This window comes from Pseudonaja textilis, chromosome 5, assembly GCF_049901715.1.
Source record: "Pseudonaja textilis isolate UNSWEBS1 chromosome 5, rPseTex1.2, whole genome shotgun sequence".
NCBI lineage: Eukaryota > Metazoa > Chordata > Lepidosauria > Squamata > Elapidae > Pseudonaja > Pseudonaja textilis.
The window spans coordinates 17,387,819-17,407,037 of NC_141994.1; the positions used below are offsets into that span (position 1 = coordinate 17,387,819).

Sequence of the window (19,219 nt, forward strand, 5' to 3'; positions counted from 1 at the left end):
ACCCAAGTATTTTTAATCAAGAGTAATTCCAAAAGAATTCCAAAGTCACTAAAAAGTCCAAATAAACTATTTCTTTCAATGCTTTTTTTTTTACCTTCTTCAATTTCTCTTTCTGGGGTTACTGATTGATCAAAAGGTTCCCATTAAAATGTATCTTTCTTTAAAATTCTAGGTAGTCTCCTCCTTTTTCAAGCTCTGCTCCAAAAAGTTTTTTTTCCTCTCTCCCCAATTGCAACAACAATTTCCCTTTAAACGCTCAGAAATCCATACCTCCAATGCGGGCTTTCCAATTTCTGAGGGTGTTAAGTCCAAAGTCCAAAGTCCTTTCTCTGATAGTTTTCAAGTTAAAATACCTTCGGTGCCCAATGCATTTTCCAGATCTGCATTTAATGTTTCTGTGGGGTGGGAGAGTAAGTAGAAAAAAAGTTTTCCCTTAGCGGCTTTCTCCGCCGCTCTTCTCTTCTTAGGGATACAATGTATCTTTCAGGCAATAAACAATTCCACTCCAGGGTTTTAGAAGCTGTTATTTTCCCGGCACAGCCAGCACTTTCACTTTTGAATTTTCTTTCTTCTTCTTCCTCCAGCACAATCTTTTCCAGCTGCCGGCTTCTTTGTGGCGGCCATCACTGACCGCCGCTCCACTGCCTTGAGAAAAGGAGGTTAAGCTGGGTGAGGAGGGGGTCTGCGACACCCCCAAACCCCTTCCCAGATCCTCCCTATCTTCGGCTGCCTCTACGGGGCAGCCTTATCCTCCAGATCCATCTGGATCGGAGGCACCAAGACGGCGAGCACAGCAGGGATCACGGAGAGACACGAATCCCTGCTGTCGCCGAAGCCCAGCAACCCGGAAGTTCCACCATCATCTTGACTTTTGTGGACCACATCCATAAACATCCCTTCTGTTGCTTCCACTGCTAACAACAAACACAGCTTTAATAAAGTGTAAAATTGACTTTGTGTGCAAAGCTGAGGTTTTAAACCAGTGTTTTTCAACTTTGGCAACTTAAAGGTGGCCGGCTGGGGAATTCTGGGAGTTGAAATCCATCCATCTTCAAGTTGATAAAGTTGAAAAACACTGCTGTAGACTTAAGACTCACCTTTCAACCAGCCCTCCTGAGTAGAAAACTTAAGCTTCTGACCACGATTTCACCTCGATACCCTTGTTGACTTTGCAGGTGACGACTCTTTGGGGAGAAAAGTGATCACCTTTAGTTCATGCCGCCTGCCTCCTTCTCACCAGATCAACCACTGCCAGTTATTGGAGTAAGTCTATATATTCTTTGCTTTCTGGTCCTTTCTGCTTTTTGCTACTGCACAAATCCAGTGTTTGCTCAGGTACTTCTCTCTTTTATTTTTATCTAGGCATTAGTATCAGCTTCAAGTCAGGCAGAAATAACAGTAACATAAGAATGTACAGAACACATCCCATCCAGTGGTGGTTTTCCAATTTTTTTCACTATCGGTTCTATAACGAGAGCTTGCTTTGTGCGCGCACGCTGAAGGCGCACTTTGCATGTGTGCGCAGATCTCAAAAACTGCCCTCTGTGTCTGCTAGTGAGGTGAGTAGTTTTTTAGCTCAGCTGAGGCGCGGCAATCTGCTCTACCACGCAAATCAGCTGAGCTAAAAAACAAGGAAATATAGGACAGGAAAGGGTATGGGCAGGTGGGCGGGGCCAGCCAGAGTTGGTATTTGCCGGTTCTCCAAACTAGTCAAAATTTCTGCTACCGGTACGCCAGAACTGGTCCAAACCGGCTGAATACCACCTTTGATCCCATCTGCTTGATTGTCTACAAGTTTTTATATTTTAAAAAAAAATCCCTCACATTTGTTTTCATTTTTGTTTATAGTTTTCTGTATTGGATGGAGTTTTGTACCCTGTACCTGAATTGATGTGTTAATATCCATTCCCATAAAAGCCATTTTTAATTTCTTTGACGTTCTTGGTTATATAGGCATGTCAGGCACCGACGGTGTACGTTTTCTGTGAAAAGTTTCTTATGTGCAGGTAGTCCTCGAGTTACGACCACAATTGAGCCCAAAATTTATGTTCTGAAGTGAAACATTTGTTAAGTGACATTGCCCCATTTTACGGCTTTTCTTGCCACAGTCGTTAAGGGAATCATTGCATTTGTTAAATTAGTAACATGGTTGTTAAGTAAATCTGGATTCCCCATTGACTTTGCTTGCTGGAAGGTCGTAAAAGGGGATCACATGACCCTGGGACACTGCCACTGTCATAAAAATGAGTCGGTTGCCAAGCATCTGAATTTTGAACCACCAGGATGCTTCAACGGTCATAAGTGTGAGAAAAGGTCATAAGTCATTTTTTTCAGTGCTGTTGTAAATCCAAACAGTCACTAAATGAACTGTTGTAAGTCGAGAACTACCTGTACATATTGGTTTTGTGGAGATTTTTGTCTGGAAGAAGAGAAATGAGAACAATCCAACTTGTTTTAGGAGGAATTGTAAGGATTTGAGGGGAAAGTCAACATCAGCAAGAGGGGTGTTGGATGTGGTGTCATAATAAAAGGCCCATCCCATTGGAATACGTACACCTAAAAGGAATGGGGCTTCAGTCAAAGTACCACAATGTCATCTTGCAGGTTTTGATGCTTCCCAGGGGTGGCCTTCAAACATTTTAGCAAAGGGTTCTCTGCCCAGTAGCTGGGCGGGCGTGGCCATGGCGGGCGTGGCCTAGTCTGTCTCCTGCACCATGTTGGGGGAGGCGTTTTTGCCCTCTGGGCTCCAGAGGTTTTCTTCGAGCCTCCAGGAGGGCAAAAACAGCCTCCCCCGAGCTCCGGAGGCCCTCCAGAGACCAGAAATGGCTCCATTTTCGGCCTTCCCAAATTTCCAGGAGCCCCATTTTCCCCCTCCCCAATCCTCAGTGCGTGCCCTGCACTTACCTGCATCCAAAACGGACCACGTGGGGACTCCTGGGAGGGGTAGGCAGGGCCAGCCAGGACTGGGATTTGGGGGTTCTCCGAACTGCATAGAATCTTAGTTAGGGGCTCTCTCGAACCCCTCTGAACCCCCAGCAGCCCAGCCCTGACACTTCCCCATCTCATCCCACACAGGGGGTCCCTGAATTGAGGGTTCTTATGTTCTCAAGAATGCCCTGAGCTCTCCTCTGCTAAGAAGGTGTCCGTGGCATTTGGCGCTTACTGAAATTTACCTGCACAAGTGTGTGAAAATGGTAAATATTCAGGATCAAGTACATTTCTTTCCTTTCTTAGATGGAATTGTTTTTAATCCCTTTATAAACCCAGAATGCGTCTGTTAATGCTGCATGTTGTTTTCTCCTTTTCCAAAATCCTCTTTGTAGATATTTGAAGTACACGCTGGAACAGTATGTGGAAAGCGATTACACGCTTGTTTACTTTCACTATGGATTAAACAGTCAAAATAAGCCGTCTCTCAGCTGGTTGCAAAGTGCCTACAAAGAATTTGACCGGAAGTAAGTTTTCATTTGTTTGCTTGTTTGTTTTGCAAATGGATTGCCTTACTTGTAAAAGCACAGTTCAGCCAAACTGAAATATTAACTTAGAACTAAGCAACTCAGAACTAAGGAGAAATTTCCTGACAGTTTGAACAATTAATCAGTGGAACAACTTGTCTCCAGAAGTTGTGAATGCTCCAACACGGAAAGTTGTTAAGAAGAGACTGGATAACCCTTTGTCTGAAGTGGTGTAGGGTTTCCTGCCTAGGCAGGGGGTTGGACTAGAAGACCTCCAAGGTCCCTTCCAACTCTGATATTCTATTCTAATTTTTACTGACTATCGAACTTCATCCTTTCTGCCTTCCAAATTGCTTTGGTCTGTCTCTTGAGATCATCTCAACATCCTTGTGAACGGAAGAGATGCTGAGAGGTAATGGTTAGAAGAATCCAGATTCCAAGTCCAATATTCTTGTGGTTACAGCTAAAGTGGCTCTTACAAGCCACAAAGCCTACAAACCACATGTAGTTTAAAGAACACAGGATCTGTATCACTTTTACATCACGCTAATGCTGGGTTGCTTCACCTCAGCAACTTTTAAACTGTGTGGATTTCAACTCCCAGAATTCCATGTTGACTTCAAGCCCCAGAATTCCTCAGGCTTCAAAACACAAAATTTGTGGAAGAAATGCTATATGATTGCTTTAGGTTCCCGAAGGAAGACTGGATATAAAATCTCATAAATAAGAGAAGTTCATAATCCTGCCATTGGGCCTTGTCATGTGTGCTTTTTCAGCTCTCCTTTTGATATTATCAGAAGAATGTTTGATTATTATAGGGCTGTTCTCTATAGAACTTGAAGGAAGAATCTTCCTGGGGTTCCTGACATTTGGAATATGAACTACTGAGCTTCCCTTCCATGCCTTCTTCAAAAAACTCATTTTCTTGCCCTTCTGTGTGGATATAGAAAAGTGGCAAACAGTGACTGCCAAAACTGACTAATTCTAAACAAGGATATCTTATATTTATGAGTTGGACTTCCAACTACCTTGAACTTGGAAAAGTGTGACAATTTTCACACTTTCAGATGTCAGATGCTACCAAAAAACATTGGCGCTTTTTTCTACTTTTTCCCCTGAAACAAAACCATAAAGAGGTTTAGCCGCCTCTTATCTGTTAGCATGAACAAGAAGGCCCTGAAAATGCCCGGCTTATCAAAATGCCAATTAAAACCAATCTTTTTAAATTGATTTTTTTATCAATTTAAACAAAATTGATACTATTTTCTACGTTATTTTTGCCCTAGTATGCAATCACTTTATCTTGTGCACCCGTGTGATTGTCACCAAAAATTTGACACTGACTAGAAGTTACATAATGATTCATTGATGCCGCCATTTTAATTGGCAGGGTTTTTTTTCAAGAGAGAGCAATTGGCCAACCTTGTCTGGTATTGGAAAGGCCGGGTTTAGTTAATAATTGGATGGAAAACCACTAGGAAATTTCAGGACTATAAATTACATTGGGAATTTGAAATACAACTTGGAAGAAATTGCTGGGAATTGCTGGATTCGTGCATTCAAATACCAGGAACAGGGCTTCTTTAGCACAAATCTTTTTTAAATATTTGTAAAGTAATAATTGCTACAATACAACACAAGTCACAGTATTTCTATAAAAATGAATAATAATGTCTAATATGAATAACAACTGTCACACTATCCAGAAGAGGAATTGTAGCTTTCTTTTCAGAAGAATTGCAACAAGCAATGTACAGAATCTTTTATACAGATAACTCACATCTCTTCTTAGCCTTTGGCTAAGATCGTGTGTAGTCACATATATTTTTAATAATTCTATAAGCTGAAGCATTAAGGCGTTCAATGTAGTCATGTAAAATAAAATATTAATATTATACTGATCCATTGCAAGGTTGCAGAATGTGTTACAACACAGTGTTTATAAAGTGTGTGGATAATGTTAGGCAATGTTTTTCCACCTTGGTAACTTGAAGATATATGGACTTCAGTTCCCAGAATTCCCCAGCTAGCATGCCAACTGCGGAATTCTGGGAATTGAACTTGTCATATTTTCAAGTTGCTAAAGATTGAGAAACAGTAATGTAAGTATATGATATAATAACTGCAGTCATTATGTCATTATTTTAAACAAAGAGGCAAATTTATTAACAATCTTTAGGGACCCACCAATTCCTGTCGAGCTCAGAGTAGAATGTATCTAGAACAATCTCCTTCCCGAAGCCAAAATGGACGTGCACTTCCTAAAGCTGAGGGAAGATGGAGTTATAGGGTGGAACCACTGTGGACTGCACAATTCAGCAACCACTCTAAACTTAAAAAAGAAATAAGGATTCTATGCCAGGTCGTGGTTGACTCTTAGTGACCGCAAAGATCAATTTTCTCCATAACAATTTATCCCTAACTGGCCCTTCAGCTCAGAGGTGGTATTCAGCAGGGTCTGACCAGTTCTGGAGAACCAGTAGTGGAAATTTTGAATAGTTTGGAGAACCAGCAAATCCCACCTCTGATTGGCCCAACCCCCATCCATTCTCTGCCTCCCGAGTCCCAGCTGATCGTCTGGGCCTTCTTCTGTTGCCCTGCACAGGAGAACGGAGCTGGAAAGCAGGTTAGTGGGGTGGGGAAGGAATGGGGATTTTGCAGTAACCTTCCCCTGCCACGCCCACCAAGACACACCACGCCCACAGAACCGGTAGTAAAAAAATTTGAATCCCACCACGGCTTCAGCTCCTTTAACTGTCACTGTACCTAGTCCATCCACCTGCTTTTCTTTCTTTCCATCTTTCTGCCTACTAGAACCTTCTCCAGATAAAAAGAGGAGGCAGCATTCACAGCAGGCTAGAAAAAGCAAAGTAGCAGGCATGCTTATCTCTCCTGAGCAATGTGTAAATGTTGACCCTCATTCTGCTTCGTTCCTCTCTGCTTCCAGCACCGTGGCAGAGTTCAAATTCACCTTGAAGGCAGGAGAGAGCGATCGTGCTCATTCAGCACGGCTTGGTTACTGAGTTCTCCCATTTTGTGGGTTGACAAAAGATCTTTGGATCTGCCAAAAGGGACAGGTTGACACGCCTAAAACAAGTAAAGTTTTTGAAGTGACAGGTTTGGGCTTTGAGCTATCCCAAAGCATCCTGCTTTCTGCAAATAACTGCAGGCCCCCCAAAAACATGGGGTTTAGGGGGCTGCACCCCAAAGACATGGGATGATTCTTCCAAGCTGATTTCTTTATTGTTCTCCCCCCGTGGACCAAATGTTGCTGAACTGAAGCATCCTATTATCTACAAGAAGCATATACTCTGAGGACTATGAGGGAGGACAATCTTCACCCTCTTTTTTCCACATAAACTAGAGATGGAGAACGATGGCTGGCTCGGGAATTCTGGGAGCTGAAGCCCACACATCATAAAAGGGCCATCGTATCCCACCCCAGACATACCCTGTTGAGCTGAGATGCTTCATAAGCTTCAGAAATTCCCTCCTGGGAATCCTGACTATTGTGGGAAGCTACCCCTCTCCTAGAAGAATTAAATATTTTGAGAAATATTTTTTTAAAAGGCAGGATAAAATATTTCCCCTAAAAGAGAAATAAAAATCTTGAGGGAGGCAGAAACAGAGGTGGTATTCAGCAGGTTCTGACCAGTTCTGGAGAACCGGTAGCGGAAATTTTGAGTAGTTTGGAGAACTGGCAAATCACACCTCTGACTGGCCCCGCCCACATCTATTCTCTACCTCCCATTGGGTCCCACCTGATTGGCTGGGTCTTCTTTTGTTGCCCTGCACAGGAGAACGGAGCTGGAAAGCAGGTTAGTGGGGTGGGGAGGGAATGGGGATTTTGCAGTATCCTTCCCCTGCCACGCCCACCAAGCCATACCATGCCCACCAAGCCACGCCTACAGAACCAGTAGTAAAAAAATTAAATCCCATCACTGAACAGAAACTTAGAGCGCCAGCTCTCCCTCCCAGCAGATATTTAGTGCCCACTAAAGACTAGGCCAGCCTATCTACAAAACAAAAGACCTTTCAGCTCTGGGGTGATGGGATTAAGACATGACCCTCTGGATAGGATTATCTAACAACAGAGTTCACTGCGTTGCAAACTCTCCTAAGGACATTGCATCAGCAAACTTCAACCAAACCTGGGACTCAGACAACCTCCAGAGCTCTGACCTCTACAACAGCCAGTAGAATACATGTTCTTGCACAGGAACAGGAAGCTCAAGTGCAAAGCCCAAGAGGAGGTGTAAATACCCCCCTCATTCTCTCAAACCCATGTGGCCGGCTGCCTAGAACCATGTGCTTGGTGGTTCTGCTTCACCATTAAACCCGTCTATCCCATCAGCCTCCATGTTTCAAGTGTCTTTCTCCCAGCTTGGAACTGAAGCAGGTGGATGTTTCTTCCAACACTTCCCTCCATCACAATAAGAGGGAAGAAAACAGCAACTGGACGTCAAAATTCTAATTTCAATGCCATTACAGCTGCACTGAGAAGTAATTCCCAGTTATTCAGCAGACTATGGTGATGCCAGCCACCAGTAAGGACACAGTACATCATTTACCTGCAAGGATCCTGGCTGGACTTGTCTACAAACACAGATACTGAAAAAAAAAATAGAAATGTCATAGAAAAAAATCGCTATACTTTGTTACTGCTGAACTGGCAAAACAAACTTCTCATTGGTTTATAAGGACATATTTTAGGGACATGCAGGGGGCTGCAGCCAATATCTACAAGATGGCAGGCATATCACATTGCCAGCTGTTTTGCAGATTTTGAGTCTCCTTTCAGAATGAAGACTGTGTGGAGATCAATTTATTTGTGCCAAGTTGTTTAGTTTTCATCACCTTTCTTCATTTTCTCTTCCAGCTCTCTTTACGAATTCAAAGCACAAATACGTCTGAAACATAAACATTAAGTCAAATTGTGTGTGTGATATTGTGTGTGTGTGTTAGCTGCATTTATAAAGATATTTTTCTCTTCTTCCTTTTTTTCTTTCTTTCTCCATTTCAGGCACTTCGCTCTTATCATTTGGAGAGATTTATTTTTCCCTCTGTCTTCATTATTCGCACCAAACAATTTAGGTAGTGGTTTGTAATGTAATAGCTGTATAATTTTCACCTACTTGAATTCCATCTAAAACTGACCATTTCCTCTCTTTATTTTGCATTCAATTCCCTTTAAATGAGATGTACTTGGAAGGCAAGTGCATAATATCCCAGTAATGAAAACTTTTGCTTTCATTCGCTTGGCAGCTGCTTCGCGCCACACCATTTGGAAGCCCTCTAAGCCATTTAATTTTCTTTTCTGCAGATACAAGAAGAATCTGAAAGTGCTCTACATTGTACACCCCACCAACTTCATCAGGATAATTCGGAACGTTTTCAAACCTCTGATGAGGTACAGAAGGAAAGCTAAGTTCTTTCTCTTTTGCCATTCTTCGGGGGGTGTCTGGAAACATCTGCATGATGTGAGAAGTACATAAAAATGAATCAACAGACTTTTGATAATCTGATCTCTTAATGTGATTTATAATGTCAGGGCACCCCAGCACATACCTCTAACTTATGCCAAGTACATAGTTTTGCAATCTGCTATAATTGTCCAGCAAAAACACATTTCACAACTGTTCTGAGCTTTAAAAGTTCAAACTGCAAACATAAAATGGCTTCAGTTCGGCTCTTTATATTCTCAGGTGTAATAACCAAATTTTTACTTATAACAATGATAAAAAATGAAGACTGAAATTGTTGGGGGAGTCAGTAGTCTTTAAACAATAAAGATGTGGTTTTCCTTCCAAGTTTCCAACTAAACCTGTTTAGACTAGATGTTTTTTCCCCATTTGTATGGCCTGAGCCTTCCAATTTCATTTGGCCTTTGCTTCCTGGCCAGGGGTGGGATTCAAAAATTTTAGCCACTGGTTCTCTGCCCAGTTGCTGGATGGGCATGGCCATGATCGGTGTGGCCTAGTTGACCTCCTGCACCATGGCGGGAGGGGAGGAAGCTGGTCATTGGAACTACCAGTTTGCCGAACCAGACGTAAAATTAACATCTGGTTCACATGAACCAATCTGAACTGGCTGAATCCCACCCCTGTTCCTGGCAATCGCCAAAGAGATTATCCCCAGAAACCATTTGAACAACAGCAATGCCAGTTCTGTTTTTTTCAGTATGGTGGCTCTGAGCTTCTGTAGCGGCCACTGGGATTCACCTGAAAAATGTGTTGTAATTATGGAGGAAAAGAATATCAGGTGCTTGTTCAATTAATTGAGCGAGCAAATGGGTTTATTGCATTGTGTTGCCACTATGAGGGCCACAAAGAACCTTGTTAGTCCTGTTCTTCTTTTTATGTTGAGGGTTAAAATGAAGTGTCAGCCCTCAGGAATTCCCTTGGCTGGTTGTCCCAGCAGGACTCAGTGGTGGGATTCAAAAGATTTTACTACCGGTTCTGTGGGTGTGGCTTGGTGGGCATGGCAGGGGAAGGATACCGTAAAATCCCCATTCCTTCCCCACCCCACTAACCTGCTTTCCAGCTCCATTCTCCTGTGCAAGGCCACAAAAGAGGACCCAGCCAATCATCTGGAACTCAATGGGAGGTGAAGAATAGATGGGGGGCGGGGCCAGTCAGAGTCAGAGGTGGGATTTGCCGGTTCTCCAAACTACCCAAAATTTCCACTACCGGTTCTCCCAAACTGGTCAGAACCTGGCTGAATACCACCTCTGCACCAGATGCCTTTTACCTCCAATTCAGAAGAGTAGGAATGGCAGAAGAACCTCAAAAATATCAGATTCCACCCATAATCTAAGCCATGGTTTATGGTCGATGCGTGCAGAGCAATAGGAGGTCAAGCCAATTGGGCTTCTTTTTCCTTGCCTTTAAATAAAACCATGGGCCTGAACTACCTCACATTCAGGGGTGCCTACAGAGTATGGATGAAAAAATCAATATCAACCTAGTTTCTGTGACATTAGAAAGATGTCCTGACCATCTTCCAACGATGTTATTCTATTCTGTTCTTTTCTGTTCCATTCCATTCCATTCTTCCTTCTGGCATCCTCTTACTTAAACCTGAACATTGACTTCATTTCTCCTCTCCATCTTTCAGTTGAACTTCTCAACTTCTTTCAACCTGTTCTCCTAGGACACATGTTCAAGTCTCTAGATCATTTTTTGATTAACCTGTGAACTTTGTCTAACTTGTCCCTCCTTACCTGGATATGCGTGTGAGATTTCCTAGGCGTTAATGTTTGGCAGAACCTAAAAGCACTTCCAAGATGAATAACAAATTACAGTAGAACCTCTGGTCACGAATGCTTCTGACTACGACCAAATTGGGTTCCGACCCAAAAATGCACCAAATTTTTGAATCTGGTCACGAATGCACACTTGGGTGGCAATCAAACCCAACACCTGACTCAGAAATTCCTGAAGGCAAAACATTAGAAGATGAAGAAATTGCCAAAGTTATGGAACGAATTATAATTATGACCAGAGGTTCTACTGTATCTGAACTGGATTTGGTTGATTGGATACCCATTTATCTGGAACGGTTTAGGGTCTCCTGATTATGCAAGAGTCTGGACTAGAAAACCTTCAACATCCCTTCCAACTCTGACACTAGAGATCTTATCTCTAAGGATCAATTTGGGGGCAGAGGGAACTAATTGATTAGAAATAGGTATTGGAAGGCTTATATAGGATTAAAAACATTGAAAATCAAGAATATGAATTCTGCAAAAGTGCTTCTTTCTAGCATAAACCTTCTCTTTGGGTCAATTAATTCTGTCTCTTGAAAGAATGAATTTTATTTATTTCATGCTACCTTCCAGTAGAGGGAGCTTGGATATACATATTTTCCACTCTACTCTGAGTAATTATGAAAGGCTTTTCTTCTCGCTAAGCTTTTTACAGAATAATTTCCAGAAAAGTCAACAATGCTTAAAATCCATTTTAATTCCAGTTTATGGCTTTTCTGATATGCCTGATATTGTAGGGAAAAATGGCTGTGTTTTTTTTTTTTTTAAAGACAATTTTTAAAAGGTTACTTTGACTAGTAAAATTAATGAGCTTGTTCTGAAAATGGCATGTTAACTTATAGCAGCTTTGCACATTCCTGACCAAATATTTGGGCATAGCTACTTATCCCCTCGATTTTATTTCTGGAACTCATAATAGCATTTTTAAGGAGGAAAGGAGACACATTTTCAAAGGACTTTAGTCTGAACACTATATGTGGGCTTTATAAGCAAAGTGTTCTAATGCTTTTCCAGTACTGCTTTTTATCGGTCCTATTTTTCGTTACTTTTTTCCCTTTCATCATAGATTTGTACAAATTAATGCATCCAAGCACTTTGATCTTCAGAGAAAAGTTTGATGATGAGCTGTATTACAGTACAGGTAGTCCTCAACTTACAACAGTTCATTTAATGACCGTTCAAAGTTACAACAGTGACTTACAACCATTTTTCACAATTATGACCTTTGAATCATCTCCAAGATCATGTGATCAAACTCAGGTGCTTGGCAACTGGTTCATACATATGACAGTTGCAGCGTCCTGGGGCCATGTGATCATCTTTTGCAACCTTCTGACAAGCAAAGTCAAGGGATAAGTGTTGTGGTTAGCTGGCAGCGGGTGCAAACGGATGAGGAGAGCGAGGACTCAGATGAGGGGCCAGGAGCATTAGGGAGTAGACTGCTGCCTTCAGATAATGTGGGGGCTGGCAACAGTGATGAGGAGGTTCCCGAGGAGCCTGTGCCAAGTGTGCGTGTGCGCAGGATTGCTCGCAGGAAAGAGCAGCTACAACAGCACAGGCGACTCGGGAGTAAGGCTGCAAGGTAATGGCCCTTCCTTCAAGAGTATAAAAGCCAGCTGTGAAACAAACCTTTGCAGAAGGCAAAGACATTTTGAAACTCAGCCTCGTGAACATTACAGTTAGTATTGGAAGACTCTTGGGTTTTAACTATTTCTGTTGGTTTTTGGCAGTCTTGTAAAAACTTGGCAAGGCTCTTTCTTGTCGGAGCTAATTAGTTGGAAGCAGCCTTTTTATCAGTGAAGAAACAAGATTCATAGATGAAACATTAAAAGGTTGTGCTGCTGCCTTTGTCTTGGGTTTGCTCTCTGAGAAACAGGTTGGGTCAGAATAGTAAGCCAGATTCACTTAACAACCAGGTTACTAACACATCAACTGCAGCGATTCACTTAAAAACTGTGGCGAAAAGATCATGAAATGAGTCAAAACTCACTTAACAAATGGCTCACTTAAGAACAAAAATGTTGGGCTCTATAAGTCGAGGACTACCTGGATTAATAAGAAAAGGGAGAGCAAATGTAACATTTTCTCAAAGAAAGGGAAGTTTCTTGGTCGCCATCAACTTTCTTTGAGTCTTTGGCTCTAATATGAGTCCATCATTTCAACATATCTTTTTGGGGGAAAATGATAGAGTTATGCACAGTTATGTGACAAATTATTCAAAATGATTGGTGTTTTACTACATTGCTTTGGTTCTGCTAGAGATAACATGTGGAAGGGCACTGTGGAATTGTATCTTCCCCATCAGCTGTGGTGGCACAGTGGTTAGAATGCAGTACTGTCGGCTAATTCTGCTGACTGCCAGCAGTTTGATTCTCACCTGCTCAAGGTGGGCTCAGCCTTCCATCCTTCCGAGGTGGGTAAAATGAGGACCCAGATTGTTGGAGGCAATATGTTGACTCTGTAAACCGCTTAGAGAGGGCTGTAAAGCACTGTGAAGCGGTACATAAGTGCTATTGCTGTTGTTCTGTTCGCTTTCCATGGGAAAATGGGGCAGGGCTTAATTGAGCAGCCCTGGGCACTGTTTTGATTTTTTAAATATAATTTTATTGAACTTTATCATAATATAAAATACAAATGAAAATAAAGATAGTAGGGAAATGAGGGAGGAAAAGAAGGGGAAGAAAGCTGTGGGACATTGGGGAAAGGGGAAAAAAAACCCAACTGACTTCCAACTGTTTTCAGTGCAGTAAAGTACAAAATACGATTGCAACTTCAGCTTTTTTACTGTTCCATACTTTAGCCATTTCTTTAACAGCAAACTAATGTAAACCCCAAATCAAAATTTCACTTTTTTTCTGTTTCAAGCATAAAATCCAGTAGCAGTTTCCAAGTAGAAATAAAACTAGATATGTTCTTTAATTTTAATTAAAGCAGTTAATTTTGCCATCTTTGCTATCTTTGTCACTTTTCTCATCCATTCTTGCTTTCTAAGGAATTGTTCTATCTTTCCATTTGTGTGGATATAAAAGTGTTGCTACAGTTGACATATATAATAACAGGCAGAGTTTTGATTTATTGACACAGCTGTTTCTTCCCCATGGAAGCCTCTGGGCCTAGCTGGGCTATCTAATTGGGACATCACTGTCAACCAAAAATCTTCTAACAGGGCATGCTTTCCCCTACATTCTTAAGATGAAGTTTTTGTCGAGTTCTTGAAAGAATAGTTTCTAATCTAAAAGTTCTACTCTGAAAGACAATTATTGTCATGCTCCGCTTGGAGACTGACTCCGAGGGAGAGGAGGAACATCCGACAGGGAGTGGAAGTGTGGCTCCAGACGTTGTGGAGGAGGCTGGACAGTCAGAGGAAGACCCAGGCCCATACCCTCTCCATCCTAGGGCACGAAAGGAAGAGAGGATAAGGGAGAGACGTGAATGGCATGATGTATGGGGGAGGAAGGGGCCTTGATCCTCTTCATGGGCTGCAGCTGTGAGAACTGGTTAAAAGGCCGGCATGCGTACGGGCAAGTGCTGGAAACAAAGCATGGAAATATCTCTAGTCTGTCATTCCTCTCTGAGTTTGGCGTCCTTCCCAGTGTGTGTTCCGATATCTGTGGAAGTCTTCAAGCCCTTATCTTGCCTGGTTCCCTTAATTGCTTCAATGTGGTTTGTGTTGTTTTTACTCATTTATAGGCATTTTTAGTTTAAACTGCATTTCCTCCTTTTTGTAACTGCTTGGGGGAAGTTTTTTGTCTCCAGTCAAGGATATTTGGAGCTTTGAAGCAAAGTGAAGGAATAAAAGGGGATTCACCTGTTTTTGTGACTGTGTTTATTTTGTATCCCACCCTGGGTAATCACAGTTATTTTCATCAGACTGATCACAAGCATGGTGCGTATACGTTTGATCATATGAAAATGGCTGCTGCCACTTTTTTGTGCCATTCTGGTACTGTCTAATAAACAATTCAGGTGTTCCTCCTGCTCCAGTTATTGATATTGATAAAACTTCTCTGTTTTCAGTCACAAGTTTGGAAAAAAGGTGTTCTATTTGAATTACTTAAGTGACTTGAGAGACCACCTGAAATACGAACACCTGAATATCCCTGAAGAAGTGATTCGGTATGTGATTTTTCTTCTTACTTTAATATTTATAGCTATTTTTATTTTTCTCAGAGGCCTGCATGGATTTTGATAAGACTGATTTAGATTAGGCTGCACTTTGTAGAGCTACGCACTTTGCATCATAATCAACATGAGCCTTTGAAGCTGATTCCTGGAGTGTTGTGGTGTCCTTGTCCATAGTGGGCCTGCCACTGAATGCTTATGAACATGCTTGGATGATCCATGAACATGCTTGGATGATCCCTCTGGTGAGATTGTATATCTGAGACACTGGAGGAAAACAAAACTTGCACTCTGACTGTAATCCTTAACCAGTGGCTATTGAGATTCTCAGCCATGGAGGTCATGGTTGTCCCAAAGGTGCTTTTTCAAGAGGCAACTGGATTTTCTTGTTTTTCTCTGAAGACATTTCCCTTCTCTTCTAATAAGCTGCTTCACCTCTAAAGAGCTGAAGAAGCTTCTTGGATGAGAAGCGAAACATCTTCAAAGAAAAACAAGAAAGTCGAGCTGCCTCTTGAAAAAAACACCCTTTGGGACATCAACCAGTGGGTTTGGCCTTTCATAACAAGCGGTCCATGATTTGTACTTTGTACATGATTTAGCAAGAAACAATGGAATTAAGGAGAAACTTTCTAACAGTGAGAACAATTAACCAGGGGAACAGCTTGACTGCAGAAGTTGTGGCTTCTCCATCACTGGAGGTCTCTAAGAAGAGGCTGGACAGCCACTTGTCTGAAACGCTATAGGGTCTCTTGCTTGATCAGGAGGTTGGACTAGAAGACCTCCAAGGTCCCTCCCAGCTCTATTCTGATTGAAATACTTGGCATTATCCAAGCAAGAAGACACACCTGGCAGCATACACAGATTATCCCATTGTTTTTCTCGGCCCTGGCAACTTTAAGAACTGTTTAGGAGGGGATCTGGGGTCTTCTAAAGCAATACTTCTCAACTGTTAACTGAGTGGACTTCAATTCCTTGAATTCCCCAGCCAGGATGGCTGGTAAGTCAACTCACAAAACATCCCTGACCTGCTCTTGAGTTGCCAGTCCACCCACCTTACAACCGCCAAGATTGAGAAACATTGGAATTACACTCTCAGTGTGATGAGCTCCATAGCCAGAAGATAATGTAGGAAAAATACAGGCAATGGGTATTCTCTTTTGCTTATTCTTTGGATGTTGGATTTCTAGTAATGCGTATGGGGAACCATGAGATTGTTTAATAAATAGAAAAACAGGCACTTTTGAAGCAGTGCTCACAAAGTCATATTCTCTGTTGTCCTGAAAGGAATATTAGCAAGAACAGCAAGCTTATACCCATTGTTAGCATCCTTTCAGGTCTCTTCCTCCTCTCCTCGTTCTCCTTCTCCTCCTCCCCTACCCCCCCCTCGTTCTCCCCTCCCCTCCCCTCCTCGTTCTCCTTTCTCCTCCTCCTCCCCCCTCCTCCTCTTCCTCCTTCTCCTCTCTGTGTCAGCATTCCAATGAAACTCCCCATCTTCATTCAGCACTCAGAAACAAAGTTCATCCAAGTAAGAATTTGTTAAAGAAATCATGTTGGCACATCTGGGAAAACCCGAATCTGAGAGTTCGAAGTTTTCCCTTCCCAATAGAAATTCAAAACCCATCCCCTGCTACCCACCAGTCCATCACAGGGTCCAACCAAACATCGTCCCAACTGGAAACATTCCTCCAGACACTCCTCTCTAGGTGCAGGGTGACATGTCCTTGACTTTATGAGAAGAATGTTGTTGAGTCTAATCTTCCACCCCTCTATGAAATCCCCCCTCCCAAATTCCCAAGCACTAAATGTGGCAGCCTTGAAGCTTCTGAGTAAAATATGGTTTCAAGGCTGACACTCTGCCTCCTTCTCCTCCTCCTCCTCCTCCTCCTCCTCCTCCTCCTCCTCCTCCTCCTCCTCCTCCTCTTCTTCTCCTCTGCTTCCTCCTCATCTCTTCACCATTTTCTCATCCACTAATGAGTTTGGTTTCAGTGAATATAAAGGGAACCAAACATTTTATCTCTTGAGCATTGAGATTGTGTTTCCCCACCAGACATGATGAAAATCTTCGGATGAAACAGAAGAGCGGATCCCTTCCTCCAGCAAAACCTCCTCCACCTCAGCTTCGGATGAAACAGAAGAGCGGATCCCTTCCTCCAGCAAAACCTCCTCCACCGCGGCCTCCTCTTCCAACACAGCAGTTTGGAGTCAGCCTTCAGTAGTAAGCCCCCTGCTTTATTTGACCGTGTTGCTGAATGGAACCTGCCCCCTTCCAAAGATCAACTGGTCCTCCTGGATGGCATCTTAGACATGCTATGTGCTATGCGTCTTATTGGCATGACCATCACCTCCACCTCTGGGCTTGTAAAGGAATGCAGATCGGGGATAAGGTCAGAGTAAACAAACGATTGGAGGGACTTGCAAATAATACTAGATAATCCTGAGGAAAAGGCAGTCCTGAAAAAGAACTCACACTAACCCCGTCTTGATTTTGCTTGGGATCAGATGGCGTACTCTAGAGAGAAACTCCGCCAGGTTTTCTCTTCTTCTACCCAGCAATGATAAAAAAACACATTCAGGAATCCCTATTGTGTCAATTCTTGACCCAACCCACTTCACAGGACAGGGCACTGAAAAATCATGAGCTTGGCTTTTTTTTTTTTTTTGCTACTCTTTTATTTTTTAAAAAAATGGGAATGAAAGAAAGAGAATTCAAAGAATGCATGAAGGGAATTTCTTATCACACTTAAAGAGCGGTCCAGAGATGCTTCTTTCTTGAAGAGCAATGCCTACTAATACAAGCTGACACTTTCTGCCTGTCTAAGTTATTAATAGCTACCGATGGTGTCACTTCTCCTTTGCTTAAGACAAATGCAGAGAGCCACAATGGCGAAAGAATAATCAGAGAAGGAATAAACATCCCATGTTTTCTGTCTGAAGCAAACTTAAAAGCTTTCCTTGTAACGGTGCTTCTAAATACGGTGTGGGGGCTTCTCCGCTGGGGTCATGGAACTAATCCTAAGTGGCCAGATTCATATTTCAAGCCAAACTCAATTATGTCTCCCGATATTGCTTTCATATCTGTTTTAGATAGATTTGTAACTTGTTTTAACAAATAGAGAGGGACTCCTTCAATGTAACCTGATAATAACTTTGAGGACTTGATTTGGCTGGGAGAAGCAGAATGGCCCAAAGTCAGCCAGAGACCTTCTATACTTCAAGATCAACAAAAACATTCGGATGAGTTGATGTTCAGGATGTTTTCTTGGCGGGAGCATTGTCATCATTTTTCTTGGGTTTATTTTAGGTCCCAGCTTGCGTTAGGAAATTGGGATTTTGGGATAGTGCCCCCCCGCACCATAGAGATTGCACGCTGCCTGAAATTCTTTGGAGTAAGCATTGTAGAAATCTTGTTACTAAATTATAACCTTCCTCAAATAACAGAATTTTCCATTTATGGACATCGAATTCGTTAAGACCAGTTAATTATCATTGTCATCTCACAGAATTCTCCTGTTGAACTTAAATTGGGTGTTTAATTTCCAGAAAGTGAGGGAGATCTATGGCTGTAACACACAACTTTCCACCTCTGAATCTTCAGATAATCAATACTAGGAATGATGTTGGTGAGAGGTGAATTCACGGTGACCCTTTCTCAGAACCTTGGTTTGTGATTGTATGAACCAGGGCGTGCCAGGATATTCCATGGCTACACAAGAGAGGGAGGGAGGGAGGGAGGGAGGGAAGGGAAGGGAAGGGAAGGGAAGGGAAGGGAAGGGAAGGGAAGGAAGGAAGGAAGGAAGGAAGGAAGGAAGGAAGGAAGGAAGGAAGGAAGGAAGGAAGGAAGGAAGGAAGGAAGACAAAATTACCTAAGGGATTGCCTTTTCTCAAGAATCTCTATCCATCCAATTTGATCTACCAGATTGGTCATGCTGCAGATCCTGTCTCCAAAGAATATCAGATGCCCTTGCTTTGTGGAATATTCTCCTTTTGGAAATTAGAGTGGCCCCCAACCTGGTTGGCCTTTCGTAAGGCTTAAAAACCTTGGCTGCATCCCTGGGCCTGGAGCTCTCAATATGTTAAGGATCCTATTTCTTGACTTTACTATTAATTGGTTAATTTATTTAAGCTGCTGTATATATCTATTTTGGATACTTTTATTGTTTTAATTTTTTAAATGTTTAATTGCTTTTATATTTTTAGAATAGTAAGCTGTCACTGGTTGAGACGGGTGGCTACAGAAATTGATTGATTGATTGTTTGAATAAATAAATAAATAATAAATAAATCATATTTCCTTAAACAAAGTTCAAAAACTCGTTCTGTGAAGATACATATTTTGCTTTTACCCTGCTAAGGAATTCTTCTGAAGTTATGCTGA

General features: G+C 42.2%; 1 protein-coding gene across 1 annotated transcript in view; it reads left to right on the plus strand.

Annotated features, from left to right (window-relative positions):
• ARHGAP8 (Rho GTPase activating protein 8) overlaps positions 1–19,219 on the plus strand; it is a 53,487-nt gene that overhangs the window by 16,683 nt on the left and 17,585 nt on the right. Inside the window, exons 4-8 of the mRNA XM_026702581.2 lie at positions 1,176–1,263; positions 3,324–3,455; positions 8,779–8,865; positions 14,740–14,838; positions 16,892–17,059. Coding sequence (XP_026558366.2) covers positions 1,176–1,263; positions 3,324–3,455; positions 8,779–8,865; positions 14,740–14,838; positions 16,892–17,059 — 574 coding nt within the window. The remainder of the gene's footprint in view (positions 1–1,175; positions 1,264–3,323; positions 3,456–8,778; positions 8,866–14,739; positions 14,839–16,891; positions 17,060–19,219) is intronic.